The sequence below is a fragment of the Eurosta solidaginis genome, chromosome X (genome assembly GCF_040869045.1).
Source record: "Eurosta solidaginis isolate ZX-2024a chromosome X, ASM4086904v1, whole genome shotgun sequence".
Taxonomy (NCBI): domain Eukaryota; kingdom Metazoa; phylum Arthropoda; class Insecta; order Diptera; family Tephritidae; genus Eurosta; species Eurosta solidaginis.
In genome coordinates, this window is record NC_090324.1 from 155,669,669 (window position 1) to 155,684,908 (window position 15,240).

The 15,240-nt window shown below is 32.1% G+C and overlaps 2 protein-coding genes across 7 annotated transcripts in view; both read left to right on the forward strand.

Annotated features, from left to right (window-relative positions):
- The window catches only part of Gyf (GIGYF family protein Gyf), a 955,717-nt gene that overhangs the window by 796,680 nt on the left and 143,797 nt on the right, over positions 1–15,240 (forward strand). The gene's annotated exons all lie outside the window — the stretch shown is intronic.
- Positions 8,842–10,366, forward strand: LOC137234716 (putative nuclease HARBI1). The gene is made up of 4 exons (XM_067758176.1): positions 8,842–9,167; positions 9,230–9,668; positions 9,740–9,884; positions 9,969–10,366. The coding sequence occupies exons 1-4, from the start codon at positions 9,070–9,072 to the stop codon at positions 10,364–10,366; spliced, it is 1,080 nt and encodes a 359-aa protein (XP_067614277.1). The 5' UTR covers positions 8,842–9,069.

A 15,240-nucleotide genomic window follows, 5' to 3' on the forward strand; every position in this document is an offset into this window, starting at 1 on the left:
CTTAACCGGCCCTTCTAGACGACCCTCAATCGTTTCCTTTTTCCACCCTGTCCACTAGTTCATAACAAAAGATATAACATTAAAATTTGAATATTGTCTTTTATGCTAATTTATTTTGATATTTCTTATTTTATTTTATTATATTATCTTTTATTTCGCCTTAATTTATTATTATTTAAATGCAACTTGATTGAATCGGCAAATTTCACGTTGTATATTAAACGAAAAAAACGACCCAAAAGCGTTTTCCATTTTAGGTCGAAATATTGCATAGGCCGTATATTACTCTACTATCTATATATTATTACGCTAACAAAATTTCCATACAATCAATTGACAGGCTGTTTCGCATAGTTTGCCTACGTAAAATCATATAAAAGTTTTATGAATCGATTCGTATGGATCAACCGCAGTGCATAGGCCTATTTTTGTTAACAAATATTACCCTATTTATTTATAATTGATAGAAAAAGTTGTTTGTAAATTCGAAAATTTGTGCAAATATCGAAATTGCCATCTGTAGGCCTCATTATGTTCACAAACCCCGCTGAATTCGAAATTACAAAATCTGCATTGTCGCGTTGCTCAAATGTTTCATCTACAAATGTACATATTCGTACGCGCCAAACGGTGAGAGAACTACTGCCTCACTCATTTTCAGATCAAATAAAATATTGTTTCCCATTGTTGCCACTTACCTATATTGGTCTGTACCAAAATCCTTAAAAAATTGTTCTAAAATAATTGTTAGCTCACAAAAAAACTCTAAAGAGAAGTAATAACTTAACCGGCCCATTTTTTGGACAAATTTTACTTACACGTAAATGCATAGGTCTTTATTTAACAGATTCATTGTTTTTTATTTTAGTTGCTTTCAAAAACATATGAAATCACAAATAATTAGGTAACTTTTGTTCAAACTCACTAAATTTATTTGTAACAATTAATTGCAAATTTGCCCCAAAATGTTTTTTGCATTTCCAGGTTTTATGCTCATTTTAGATTAGCACGTCTTATACTGAATAAAAAATAAATAAATATGCTACAAAGATATAACATTAAAATTTGTATATTGTCTTTTATGCTAATTTATTTTGATATTTCTTATTTGATTTTATTATATTATATTTTATTTCAACTTAGTTTATTATTATTCAAATGCAACTTGATTGCATCGGAAAATTTCACGTTGTATATTAAACGAAAAAAACGACCCAAAAACGTTGTAGATTTTACATCGAAATGTTGCATAGGCCGTATATTACTCTACTATCTATATATTAATACGCTAACAAAATTTCCATACAATCAATTGACAGGCTGTTTCGCATAGTTAGCATACGTAAAATCATATAAAAGTTATAAGAATCGATTCGTATGGATCAACCGCAGTGCATAGACTTTTTTCTTAACAAATATTACTCTATTTGTTTATAATTAATAGAAAAAGTTTTTTGTAAATTCGAAAATCTGTGCAAATATCGAAATTGCCATCTGTAGGACCCATTATGTTCACAAACCCCGCTGAATTCGAAATTCTAAAAGCCGCATTGTCGCGTTGCTCAAATGTTTCATATGTACATATTCGTACGCGCCAAACGGCGAGAGAACTACTGCCTCACTCATTTTCAGTTCAAATAAAATATAGTTTCCCATTGTTGCCACTTACCTATATTGGTCTGTACCAAAATCCTTATAAAATTGTTCTAAAATAATTGTTAGCTCACAAAAAAACTTTAAAGAGAAGTAATAACTTAACCGGCCCATTTTTTGGACAAATTTTACTTACACGTAAATGCATAGGTCTTTATTTAACAGATTCTTTGTTTTTTATTTTAGTTGCTTTCAAAAAAACATGAAATCACAAATAATGAGTCAAATTTTGTTCAAACTGACTAAATTAATTTATTTATAACAATTAATTGCAAATCTGACTCAAAATGTTTTTTGCATTTCCAGATTTTATGCTCATTTTAGATATAGCACGTCTTATACCGAACAAAAAATAAATAAATTTGCTACAAAGATATTACATTAAAATTTGTATATTCTCTTTCTTGCTAATTTATTTTGATATTTATTTTTTTTATTTTTATATATTACCTTTTATTTCTACTTAGTTTATTATTATTTAAATGCAACTTGATTGCATCGGAAAATTTCACGTTGTATATTAAAGGAAAAAAACGGCCCAAAAACGTTTTCGATTTTAGGTCGAAATATTGCACAGGCCGTATATTAATCTACTATCTATATAGTAATACGCTAACAAAATTTCGATACAATCAATTGGCAGGCTGTTTCGCATAGTTAGCATACGTAAAATCATATAAAAGTTATATGAATCGATTCGTATAGATCAACCGCAGTGCATAGTCCTATTTTTGTTAACAAATATTACTCTATTTGTTTATACTTAATAGAAAAATTTTTTTGTAAATTCGAAAATCTGTGCAAATTTCGAAATTGCCATCTGTAGGACCCATTATGTTCACAAACCCCGCTGAATTCGAAATTCCAAAAGCTGCATTGTCGCGTTGCTCTAATGTTTCATCTACATATGTACATATTCGTACGCGCCAAACGATGAGAGAACTACTGCCTCACCCATTTTCAGTTCAAATAAAATATTGTTTCCCATTGTTGCCACTTACATATATTGGTCTATACCAAACTCCTTAAAAAATTGTTCTAAAATAATTGTTAGCACACAAACATACTTAAAATTTATTTGTAACAATTAATTGCAAATTTGCCCCAAAATGTTTTTTGCATTTCCAGATTTTATGCTCATTTAAATATAGCACGTCTTATACAACAAAAAATAAATAAATTTGCTACAAAGATATTACATTAAAATTTGTATATTCTCTTTCTTGCTAATTTTTTTTGATATTTATTTTTTTTATTTTTATATATTATCTTTTATTTCTACTTAGTTTATTATTATTTAAATGCAACTTGATTGCATCGGAAAATTTCACGTTGTATATTAAAGGAAAAAAACGGCCCAAAAACGTTTTCTATTTTAGGTCGAAATATTGCACAGGCCGTATATTAATCTACTATCTATATAGTAATACACTAACAAAATTTCGATACAATCAATTGGCAGGCTGTTTCGCATATTTAGCATACGTAAAATCATATAAAAGTTATATGAATCGATTCGTATGGATCAGTGCATAGGCCTATTTTTGTTAACAAATATTACTCTATTTGTTTATACTTAATAGAAAAATTTTTTTGTAAATTCGAAAATCTGTTCAAATTTCGAAATTGCCATCTGTAGGACCCATTATGTTCACAAACCTCGTTGAATTCGAAATTCCAAAAGCCGCATTGTCGCGTTGCTCAAATTTTTCATCTACATATGTACATATTCGTACGCGCCAAACGGTGAGAGAACTACTGCCTCACTCATTTTCAGTTCAAATAAAATATTGTTTCCCATTGTTGCCACTTACCTATATTGGTCTGTACCAAAATCCTTAAAAAATTGTTCTAAAATAATTGTTAGCTCACAAAAAAACTTTAAAGAGAAGTAATAATTTAACCGGCCCATTTTTTGGACAAATTTAAAATAAATAAATATGCTACAAAGATATAACATTAAAATTTGTATATTGTCTTTTATGCTAATTTATTTTGATATTTCTTATTTGATTTTATTATATTATATTTTATTTCAACTTAGTTTATTATTATTCAAATGCAACTTGATTGCATCGGAAAATTTCACGTTGTATATTAAACGAAAAAAACGACCCAAAAACGTTGTAGATTTTACATCGAAATGTTGCATAGGCCGTATATTACTCTACTATCTATATATTAATACGCTAACAAAATTTCCATACAATCAATTGACAGGCTGTTTCGCATAGTTAGCATACGTAAAATCATATAAAAGTTATAAGAATCGATTCGTATGGATCAACCGCAGTGCATAGACTTTTTTCTTAACAAATATTACTCTATTTGTTTATAATTAATAGAAAAAGTTTTTTGTAAATTCGAAAATCTGTGCAAATATCGAAATTGCCATCTGTAGGACCCATTATGTTCACAAACCCCGCTGAATTCGAAATTCTAAAAGCCGCATTGTCGCGTTGCTCAAATGTTTCATATGTACATATTCGTACGCGCCAAACGGCGAGAGAACTACTGCCTCACTCATTTTCAGTTCAAATAAAATATAGTTTCCCATTGTTGCCACTTACCTATATTGGTCTGTACCAAAATCCTTATAAAATTGTTCTAAAATAATTGTTAGCTCACAAAAAAACTTTAAAGAGAAGTAATAACTTAACCGGCCCATTTTTTGGACAAATTTTACTTACACGTAAATGCATAGGTCTTTATTTAACAGATTCTTTGTTTTTTATTTTAGTTGCTTTCAAAAAAACATGAAATCACAAATAATGAGTCAAATTTTGTTCAAACTGACTAAATTAATTTATTTATAACAATTAATTGCAAATCTGACTCAAAATGTTTTTTGCATTTCCAGATTTTATGCTCATTTTAGATATAGCACGTCTTATACCGAACAAAAAATAAATAAATTTGCTACAAAGATATTACATTAAAATTTGTATATTCTCTTTCTTGCTAATTTATTTTGATATTTATTTTTTTTATTTTTATATATTACCTTTTATTTCTACTTAGTTTATTATTATTTAAATGCAACTTGATTGCATCGGAAAATTTCACGTTGTATATTAAAGGAAAAAAACGGCCCAAAAACGTTTTCGATTTTAGGTCGAAATATTGCACAGGCCGTATATTAATCTACTATCTATATAGTAATACGCTAACAAAATTTCGATACAATCAATTGGCAGGCTGTTTCGCATAGTTAGCATACGTAAAATCATATAAAAGTTATATGAATCGATTCGTATAGATCAACCGCAGTGCATAGTCCTATTTTTGTTAACAAATATTACTCTATTTGTTTATACTTAATAGAAAAATTTTTTTGTAAATTCGAAAATCTGTGCAAATTTCGAAATTGCCATCTGTAGGACCCATTATGTTCACAAACCCCGCCGAATTCGAAATTCCAAAAGCTGCATTGTCGCGTTGCTCTAATGTTTCATCTACATATGTACATATTCGTACGCGCCAAACGATGAGAGAACTACTGCCTCACCCATTTTCAGTTCAAATAAAATATTGTTTCCCATTGTTGCCACTTACCTATATTGGTCTATACCAAACTCCTTAAAAAATTGTTCTAAAATAATTGTTAGCACACAAACATACTTAAAATTTATTTGTAACAATTAATTGCAAATTTGCCCCAAAATGTTTTTTGCATTTCCAGATTTTATGCTCATTTAAATATAGCACGTCTTATACAACAAAAAATAAATAAATTTGCTACAAAGATATTACATTAAAATTTGTATATTCTCTTTCTTGCTAATTTTTTTTGATATTTATTTTTTTTATTTTTATATATTATCTTTTATTTCTACTTAGTTTATTATTATTTAAATGCAACTTGATTGCATCGGAAAATTTCACGTTGTATATTAAAGGAAAAAAACGGCCCAAAAACGTTTTCTATTTTAGGTCGAAATATTGCACAGGCCGTATATTAATCTACTATCTATATAGTAATACACTAACAAAATTTCGATACAATCAATTGGCAGGCTGTTTCGCATATTTAGCATACGTAAAATCATATAAAAGTTATATGAATCGATTCGTATGGATCAGTGCATAGGCCTATTTTTGTTAACAAATATTACTCTATTTGTTTATACTTAATAGAAAAATTTTTTTGTAAATTCGAAAATCTGTTCAAATTTCGAAATTGCCATCTGTAGGACCCATTATGTTCACAAACCTCGTTGAATTCGAAATTCCAAAAGCCGCATTGTCGCGTTGCTCAAATGTTTCATCTACATATGTACATATTCGTACGCGCCAAACGGTGAGAGAACTACTGCCTCACTCATTTTCAGTTCAAATAAAATATTGTTTCCCATTGTTGCCACTTACCTATATTGGTCTGTACCAAAATCCTTAAAAAATTGTTCTAAAATAATTGTTAGCTCACAAAAAAACTTTAAAGAGAAGTAATAATTTAACCGGCCCATTTTTTGGACAAATTTTACTTACACGTAAATGCATAGGTCTTTATTTAACAGATTCTTTGCTTTTTATTTTAGTTGCTTTCAAAAACATATGAAATTACAAATAATTAGTTAACTTTTGTTCAAACTCACTAAATTTATTTGTAACAATTAATTGCAAATTTGCCCCAAAATGTTCTTTGCATTTCCAGGTTTTATGCTCATTTTAGATTAGCACGTCTTATACTGAATAAAAAATAAATAAATTTGCTACAAAGATATAACATTAAAATTTGTATATTGTCTTTTATGCTAATTTATTTTGATATTTCTTATTTTATTTTATTATATTATCTTTTATTTCAACTTAATTTATTATTATTTAAATGCAACTTGATTGAATCGGCAAATTTCACGTTGTATATTAAACGAAAAAAACGACCCAAAAGCGTTTTCCCATTTAGTTCGAAATATTGCATAGGCCGTATATTACTCTACTATCTATATATTATTACGCTAACAAAATTTCCATACAATCAATTGACAGGCTGTTTCGCATAGTTTGCCTACGTAAAATCATATAAAGGTTATAAGAATCGATTCGTGTGGATCAACCGCAGTGCATAGGCCTATTTTTTTTTAACAAATATTGCCCTATTTATTTATAATTAATAGAAAAAGTTGTTTGTAAATTCGAAAATTTGTGCAAATATCGAAATTGCCATCTGTGGGAATCATTATGTTCACAAACCCCACTGAATTCGAAATTCCAAAACTGCATTGTCGCGTTGCTCATTTGTTTCATTTACATATGTACATATTCGTACGCGCCAAACGGTGAGAGAACTACTGCCTCACTCATTTTCATTTCAAATAAAATATTGTTTCCCATTGTTGCCACTTACCTATATTGGTCTGTACCAAAATCCTTAAAAAATTGTTCTAAAACAATTGCTAGAGCACAAAAAAACTTTAAAGAGATATAATAACTTAACCGGCCCATTTTTTTTGACAAATTTTACTTACACGTAAATGCATAGTGAAATATTAAATTATTAAATTTTTCGAGCTCAAGGCCACGCATAAATAAAAACCAAATATTTTATATCTTTCAATAAATATACTTGTTTAATTTTAATCGATATTTCGACCTCAATCTGAGATCATCCTCAGGACTGAAAAGATTACAAACAATAAAAACATCAAAAAGTGCATTTTACGTACATCCTTATAACACAACTTACACTCTTGGCTGTGCCTGATCGACTAATTTTAAAAGATTACATATTAAACGAATATAAACAATATAATGTAAACAAATAAATACCGTAAATATAAACAAATTTTGACAAAAACAACCATGTACAAATTTCTCCAACTGTACGTGGCGCTCAGCATACATATATATGTACATATATCAGCTACAGGTAAACTGTTGTTGTCTAACATTATAATACGAATATTGGTGGGACATTAAACTAACAAATTACTCTCAAAGCGCTTTTTTGTTTCTGCTTATTAGCTGCCTATAGGCCGAAGCACAATTTTCCGTGTGTGTTTTAAAATTTATCCGTTTTTCGCTCTCTATATTGATAATATGAAGCATTTCAAGTATGTATCTCTTGTTATATTGCTTCTCTTGTTGCAAAATTCTCACATTGTCTAAATCTGGACAATGTCCCGTAGCGCTACAATGATGTGTTAAGGCTGTTTTGTTATCGTTCAAATTATTTCTGTTTTTTATATTCGACTTGTGTCCGGAAATCCTTGTCTTAAGCTTAGATTTAGTTGTCCCCACATATACTTTATTGCATAAGTGGGACCCGTCACCATTGCAATTAATTTGGTATATTACGTTGGATTTCTCGTATTTTTCAATCCTGCTTTTCATGTTGCTGTATATTTGTCGTAGAGTGTTGTCGTACGTGAAAGCTATTTGGAACTTGTCCCGGTCATATATATTTGAGTTCTTCAGTCTGTTGGACAAGCCTGGAATGTATGTGGCTGTCTTGAATATTTTCTTGGCATCCTGTCTGATCTCAGTAGTATTCTGTCTAGCGTAAAAAGCTCGTATGTAGCTATTGATTAAAGATAGAGGAAAATCGTTGTCTGTTAATATTTCCTTGATCAGGGCAACATTTTCTTCATGGTAACATGCGTCGCTAATAGATAGAACTTTTCTGACAAAGTTAACGTAAAAACGTTATCAATATAACACACAACAACTGATTGGGCTGACGGAGTCGATAAAGTTTTTGGGTAGATGCAGGAAGAGCGGCATAATACCAAATTTCATCAAAAATGCCACCAAAAACATTGTATACACCCTTGAATGTAACATCAATAACGAGAAAATTTCATCAAAGATCAACAAAGCAGCGTCATCATATTTGGTAACAGTCCAAAAGAAATTATTAAATATAATTATCAAAATCAAGCACGAGCTTCGGAAGAAAAAGGAAAAGGAGGTAAATAAACTAACAACAAATTTAAAACAACAATTAAATGAGGAAGATTCCGTCGTATTTTTTGAGAGTGAAACTCTGCTAACTAACAAACTTACAACAAAAATCAAGAAAACACAAACGGACAAATTTTATAGACTTAAAGACGAACAAAAACAACTACTAAACATCAAACACATTCCCCAGTGGTTTTGTAACACAACATCAACAAATATACCAGGGGGGCTACTCTGTATTGCGATTCGAAAACGAATTCGATGCGATTGTCAAATCCGAGTCGATAAGCAAATGGTACTCTGTATTGCTATAGCATTGCTAACAGTGTTGCCTTTTTGCTGTTTGCGTATTTTCCTGTGTGGGTTGGCATTACTGCTAGAAGATGTCAAAGAATGTAAGAACAAAACAAATAAAGTAAAAAAATAAACAATTGTATGTTGCGATTAGGAACGCGTTCAATTCGGCTTGTGTTTTAAATTAATAGTTGCAATAAAGATTTAAAAGTTTATAAAATGGATTCAGTGGCACTGTGGGATGACACAAACGAGGAGCGCATTGAAAGACGAATTATTCGTGATAGCTCCAATATAATGAACCTTAGTGATAAGAGGTATGCAAAATCTATGAATTTGTAAGTTTGTGACCTATAGCAAGTTTATTTTTTGTGTTTAGTTTTGTTAAAAATTTCCGCCTGAATAAGGATGCATTTTTATATGTGCTAGATAGCATAAACGGCGAACTCAAGAGCCCAAAAAGGTCAACCGCAGTTCCAAACATTTTAAAGTTGTCGAGCACATTGAAGTTTCTTGGCCAGGGGGCCTATCAACACTTGATTGGTCAAGATCGCCACACGGGTATGGCCCAGCAAACGTTTTCCCGTTGCATGTTCGAGGTGTGTAGCGCCATTGAAAAAGTGCTATGTAAAAAACATATAGAGTTTCCATTGTCTGAAGCGGAAAAGAATGAAGCAAATAGAAGTTTCTATTCGGCTTGCGGAATTCCAGGAGTGATTGGTGCGGTCGATGGAACTCACATTCAATTGGTACGACCGGCTCGAGACGAGCATTTATATTTTAACCGTAAGCTCAAACATAGCATTAATGCAATGGTGGTAAGAGTGATGCATTATTTATAAATACACATTTAAATGCAACTACATATTTATGTATTTATATATTTTAGATTTGTGACCACAAAATGTGCATAAGGGCAGTAGATGGAAGGTTTGGAGGTGCTTCGCATGATTCCCACGTCTGGAGCCTATCTTCAGAGCGTGCTTGCTTAAAGGCGAATTTTGAAAATGGAGACAGAGAAGTGAGAATTCTTGGTAAGATTAACATACTTTAGGTATTTCGCCTGAGGATTTGCTTCCCAGTTTTTCTAACCACATACTTATGTTACTTTATTATAGGAGATTCTGGATATCCCCTCGAGCCATGGCTGCTAACACCATACAGAAACGCAGCAGAGAGCTCTGAAGAAATTTTTTTTAATGATAAGTTTGGCAAAGGAAGATCGTTAATCGAACGAACTTTTGGAGTATTAAAAGGCAGGTTTAGATGCCTCTTAGCTGCAAGAGAGTTGCATTATACACCCGAAAAAGTGGTTCAAATTCTAAACGTATGCTGTGCTTTGCATAATATTTGCATTTTATACAAACTGGAAGATCCTTCAAACATTGTTTTCGAGCGAAATGACCCTTCAAGTGCCAATGTCGATGCACAAGAATGCCGAAATTTATCAAACATCGCCAAAAACATTAGGGAACAAATTAAAAATAATATGGTTAACTCGAGAAACCCAAACTAAAGAAATAAAATATATGAATTGCTCAATTATTTTTGTTCATGTATTTTGAAATAGTTTTTACATACACATATGTATACAAATTTATGTGAATTTAAACATGTTTGATGTAAAAAAATGAATACAAAACATAAAAATATTAAATTAAAATAAATTCGCACATGTTCACATATACACTTATGGCATTAAAAGGTACATTTTTTTTAATTTTTTAATTTTCATTTTTTAATGTAAATACATACATATATGTATGTATGGTTCAAATTAAAAGGTACAATATTTTTCACTTTTTAATGTAATATATATATGTAAATATATTTAGTTAAATTAAACATAAAAGCATTCAATTAAATCAAAATTAAATTCACTTCAATAAATTTACGTCATTAAATTAAATAAAGCGTACCGACTTTTTCTTTCAACATTGTACACATTATCACATACGTTTATACACTCTTACAGTCTTTTATATTCATTTGGTTAATTATTTGGTAATTAATATTAAATTTAGCATCATGTTTTTAAAATCACATATTTTTTTATAAATAGGTACGGTCTTATTAGTATATATACATAGTGAAACAACACCTCTTTTGGTTTACTGTGCCTGCCGCTTTGAGCTAGAGATCAACGCGTTGGTACTTGCTTCAACAGCTAGGACCTCCTTTTGTAGTTCTAGTTTGGTTAGCTTCATCTTAATTTTTTTATTGTCTGCTGTTTGCTGGTAAAGGAACCTTTCTCTCTCCAGCTTTAGTCGGCATTCTTGTAGCTCTCGTTTTTTTTCATTTCGCTGTAAATGTTTATCAAGTTCGAGTTTATTTCGTTCAGCAAATTTGTTGAACGCTTGTGGTACTCGATTTGATTCGACACTTGATGTTCCAACAGACTTTGCTTTCTGCGCGGAGTTTTGGCGGTGTTCGAACAAGTGGGAAGCTCTTCTTGCTCGCTTTCTTCTGAGCCTGTATGTTCATTATCTGAGCACGAGTTCCCCGACCCGGCGGAACTGTCTGCTCGTGCTACCGGACTCCCACGTTGTACCACCGGACTCCCACGTCGTACCACCGGACTCTCACGTCGCGCCACCGGACTCTCCCTCGGTTGTATTGAAGCCGACTTTGGCTTAGCACCAAACCTCGAGGTGCTAATGGTTCCGCTCATGGACTTATCTGCACTCAATAGCTTGCTTACTTCTTCTTCTAGGTGTGTTAACGGCACAAACCCCGACGGACCCCCACCAGTTCCGGAAACGCTTGTCTTATTGCGTCGGATTTTTGATTTTAGATGCACTTTGTAATCAGCCCACACCTAAAATTTTTTGCATTTAACTATGTACATAAATAGCTACCGAGAAGTACTTACTTTTTTCCAACCAGCAACATCGCGGGATGGTGGACCAACTGCATTTAGCTGTGATGTTACCCTCTTCCACAAATTTGAGGCAGCATTTCGACCATTCGCGGACTTTAGTAATCCCTTCGACAAGTCGGGATGCGCCTTCATGAAGTCCACGAGCACTTCGAATTGTTTTTGTTGCGTGTGCTTCATTTTAGATTTTTCCCTAAAAAACATTAACAACACTATTTATTAAGTGTTTAAATAAACATAAAAAATAAAACAGCACACAGTTTTTGGTAAAAACTTACATTTTTTTGCCGCGCGACTGAGTTTTGTTGTAGGAAGACAGATTCGAATTTACAGAGCAATTGACATTCGCTTTCGCGATACAGAGGGTACGCAATTCGAAAGGGAAAAATGAATGCGAAAGGGAAAAAGCAAATCCGAAAATGTCAAATGTCAGTTGCGATAGTTGAGTTACAGAGTGTCGATAAGGCAAATGCGAAAAAATTTCCATTCGCATCGCAATACAGAGTAGCCCCACAGCTGACACTCAGTGGCTTCTCTCGTTAGGTCCAAAATATGCTTTGCCAACAAAAACGAAAAATTTTCCACTTTTTAAGATAATAGCAGACGGAGAGGACTGTATACAAACCATCGTAGACAGAGAAAGACAAGAGACAGAAAGAAATAATTTAACCACATTAATACGGGATCACCTGAAAAGACCAAATTATAATACGAGAGATAATTTTGTTTTAGACACCCTACATTCAGCAAAAGAGTTCCTCAGTAACAATAAACACCTACTGGTCCTCAGTGCAGATAAAGGTAATGTTACAGTGGTTTTGGAAAAATCTGAATATGAAACGAAGTTAGGGAAAATAGTTAATGACATCACGTCATACAGAGTTCTGAAAAGAGATCCCACCAACAAACTCCAAGAAAAGAATAATGAATTTGTCGAAAAGATGTTTAAAAACAAAATGATTAGTCTGAGTGAAAAATACCGTCTGCTAAGCAAAACAGCTAATGCGCCGAGACTCTATGGTCTACCGAAGATCCACAAGGAAGGAATTCCATTGAGACCAATATGTTCGTCAGTAAATTCGCCATCATATAGTATGTGTAAATACCTCACTAACATTCTTAAGAACATAACAAAATCTTCCATTTTCAACGTAAAAGACTCAATCGAGTTTAAAGACAAAATAAAAAAGACATATATATATGACGATGAAAGTCTAGTTTCTTTTGATGTGGTATCTCTTTTCCCTAGCGTTCCAGTAGACCATGCGATGAAAATTATTGAGAATAAGTGGGATTTGATAAAAAGCCACACTTCGTTAACGAAGGACTTATTTCTTGGGGTAGTACGATTCTGCATAAAGGACAACAGGTATTTTAAATTTAGAGACAAAATATATGAACAGCGCTATGGAATGCCTATGGGATCCCCAGCATCGCCAGTCATTGCAGATATTGTAATGGAGGAATTGCTGAACAAATTCATGGAAGATTTTCCACATAAACCACGTTTGCTAACAAAATATGTGGATGATATATTTGCTATCGTCAAAACAGATAAAGTCCAAGAAACGGTGGCCACTCTAAACAGCTACATGAAGTCTATAAATTTCACGTCAGAGATAGAAGTTGACGGAAAATTACCATTCTTAGATACGATGGTAATAAGACATAACAATAAACTTACATTCAAATGGTACAAAAAACCCACTGCGTCTGGGAGATTAATAAACTTTTATTCCAAGCATGAAAGAAGAATCATAGTAAACACGGCAAAGAACTTTGTCAGAAAAGTTCTATCTATTAGCGACGCATGTTACCATGAAGAAAATGTTGCCCTGATCAAGGAAATATTAACAGACAACGATTTTCCTCTATCTTTAATCAATAGCTACATACGAGCTTTTTACGCTAGACAGAATACTACTGAGATCAGACAGGATGCCAAGAAAATATTCAAGACAGCCACATACATTCCAGGCTTGTCCAACAGACTGAAGAACTCAAATATATATGACCGGGACAAGTTCCAAATAGCTTTCACGTACGACAACACTCTACGACAAATATACAGCAACATGAAAAGCAGGATTGAAAAATACGAGAAATCCAACGTAATATACCAAATTAATTGCAATGGTGACGGGTCCCACTTATGCAATAAAGTATATGTGGGGACAACTAAATCTAAGCTTAAGACAATGATTTCCGGACACAAGTCGAATATAAAAAACAGAAATAATTTGAACGATAACAAAACAGCCTTAACACATCATTGTAGCGCTACGGGACATTGTCCAGATTTAGACAATGTGAGAATTTTGCAACAAGAGAAGCAATATAACAAGAGATACATACTTGAAATGCTTCATATTATCAATATAGAGAGCGAAAAACGGATAAATTTTAAAACAGACACGGAAAATTGTGCTTCGGCCTATAGGCAGCTAATAAGCAGAAACAAAAAAGCACTTTGAGAGTAATTTGTTAGTTTAATGTCCCACCAATATTCGTATTATAATGTTAGACAACAACAGTTTACCTGTAGCTGATATATGTACATATATATGTATGCTGAGCGCCACGTACAGTTGGAGAAATTTGTACATGGTTGTTTTTGTCAAAATTTGTTTATATTTACGGTATTTATTTGTTTACATTATATTGTTTATATTCGTTTAATATGTAATCTTTTAAAATTAGTCGATCAGGCACAGCCAAGAGTGTAAGTTGTGTTATAAGGATGTACGTAAAATGCACTTTTTGATGTTTTTATTGTTTGTAATCTTTTCAGTCCTGAGGATGATCTCAGATTGAGGTCGAAATATCGATTAACATTAAACAAGTATATTTATTGAAAGATATAAAATATTTGGTTTTTATTTATGCGTGGCCTTGAGCTCGAAAAATTTAATAATTTAAATATTGAAGGCCGAAAAACAACAAATAAAAATAGTGAAATATTCGTAATTGAAAGACGTTGCACGTTTGATTGTGCGACATTAAGTCTCTGCTTTATTGAATAAATTATTGTCTTTTATACTAATTTACTTAACCTATACATTCATAAATATCTTAATACTAATAACTAAAAATGAAAAGCTCTCAGTGAAAACTCATCTGCCTTGCAGATGCCGTTCGGAGTCGGCATAAAACATGTAGGTCCCGTCCGGCCAATTTGTAGGGAAAAATCAAGAGGAGCACGACGCAAATTGGAAGAGAAGCTCGGCCTTAGATCTCTTCGGAGGTTATCGCGCCTTACATTTATTTTTTTTTTTTTAATAACTAAAAATAAGTACATAGGAAATGGCTTATGCATACGTACGTTTGTACATATGTACGTTTGTATACAGTCTTTGTATACATGTAGTTTTGTATGCATAACTCCATACATGTAGTTTTGTACAATTTGCAGCGTCAGCAGTTCAGTTTGAATATTTTGGTATTTTCCCACAATTAGTTGAATGTTTGTATGTATATTACAATGGGTTGTGTGTTTATATGTATAATTTATT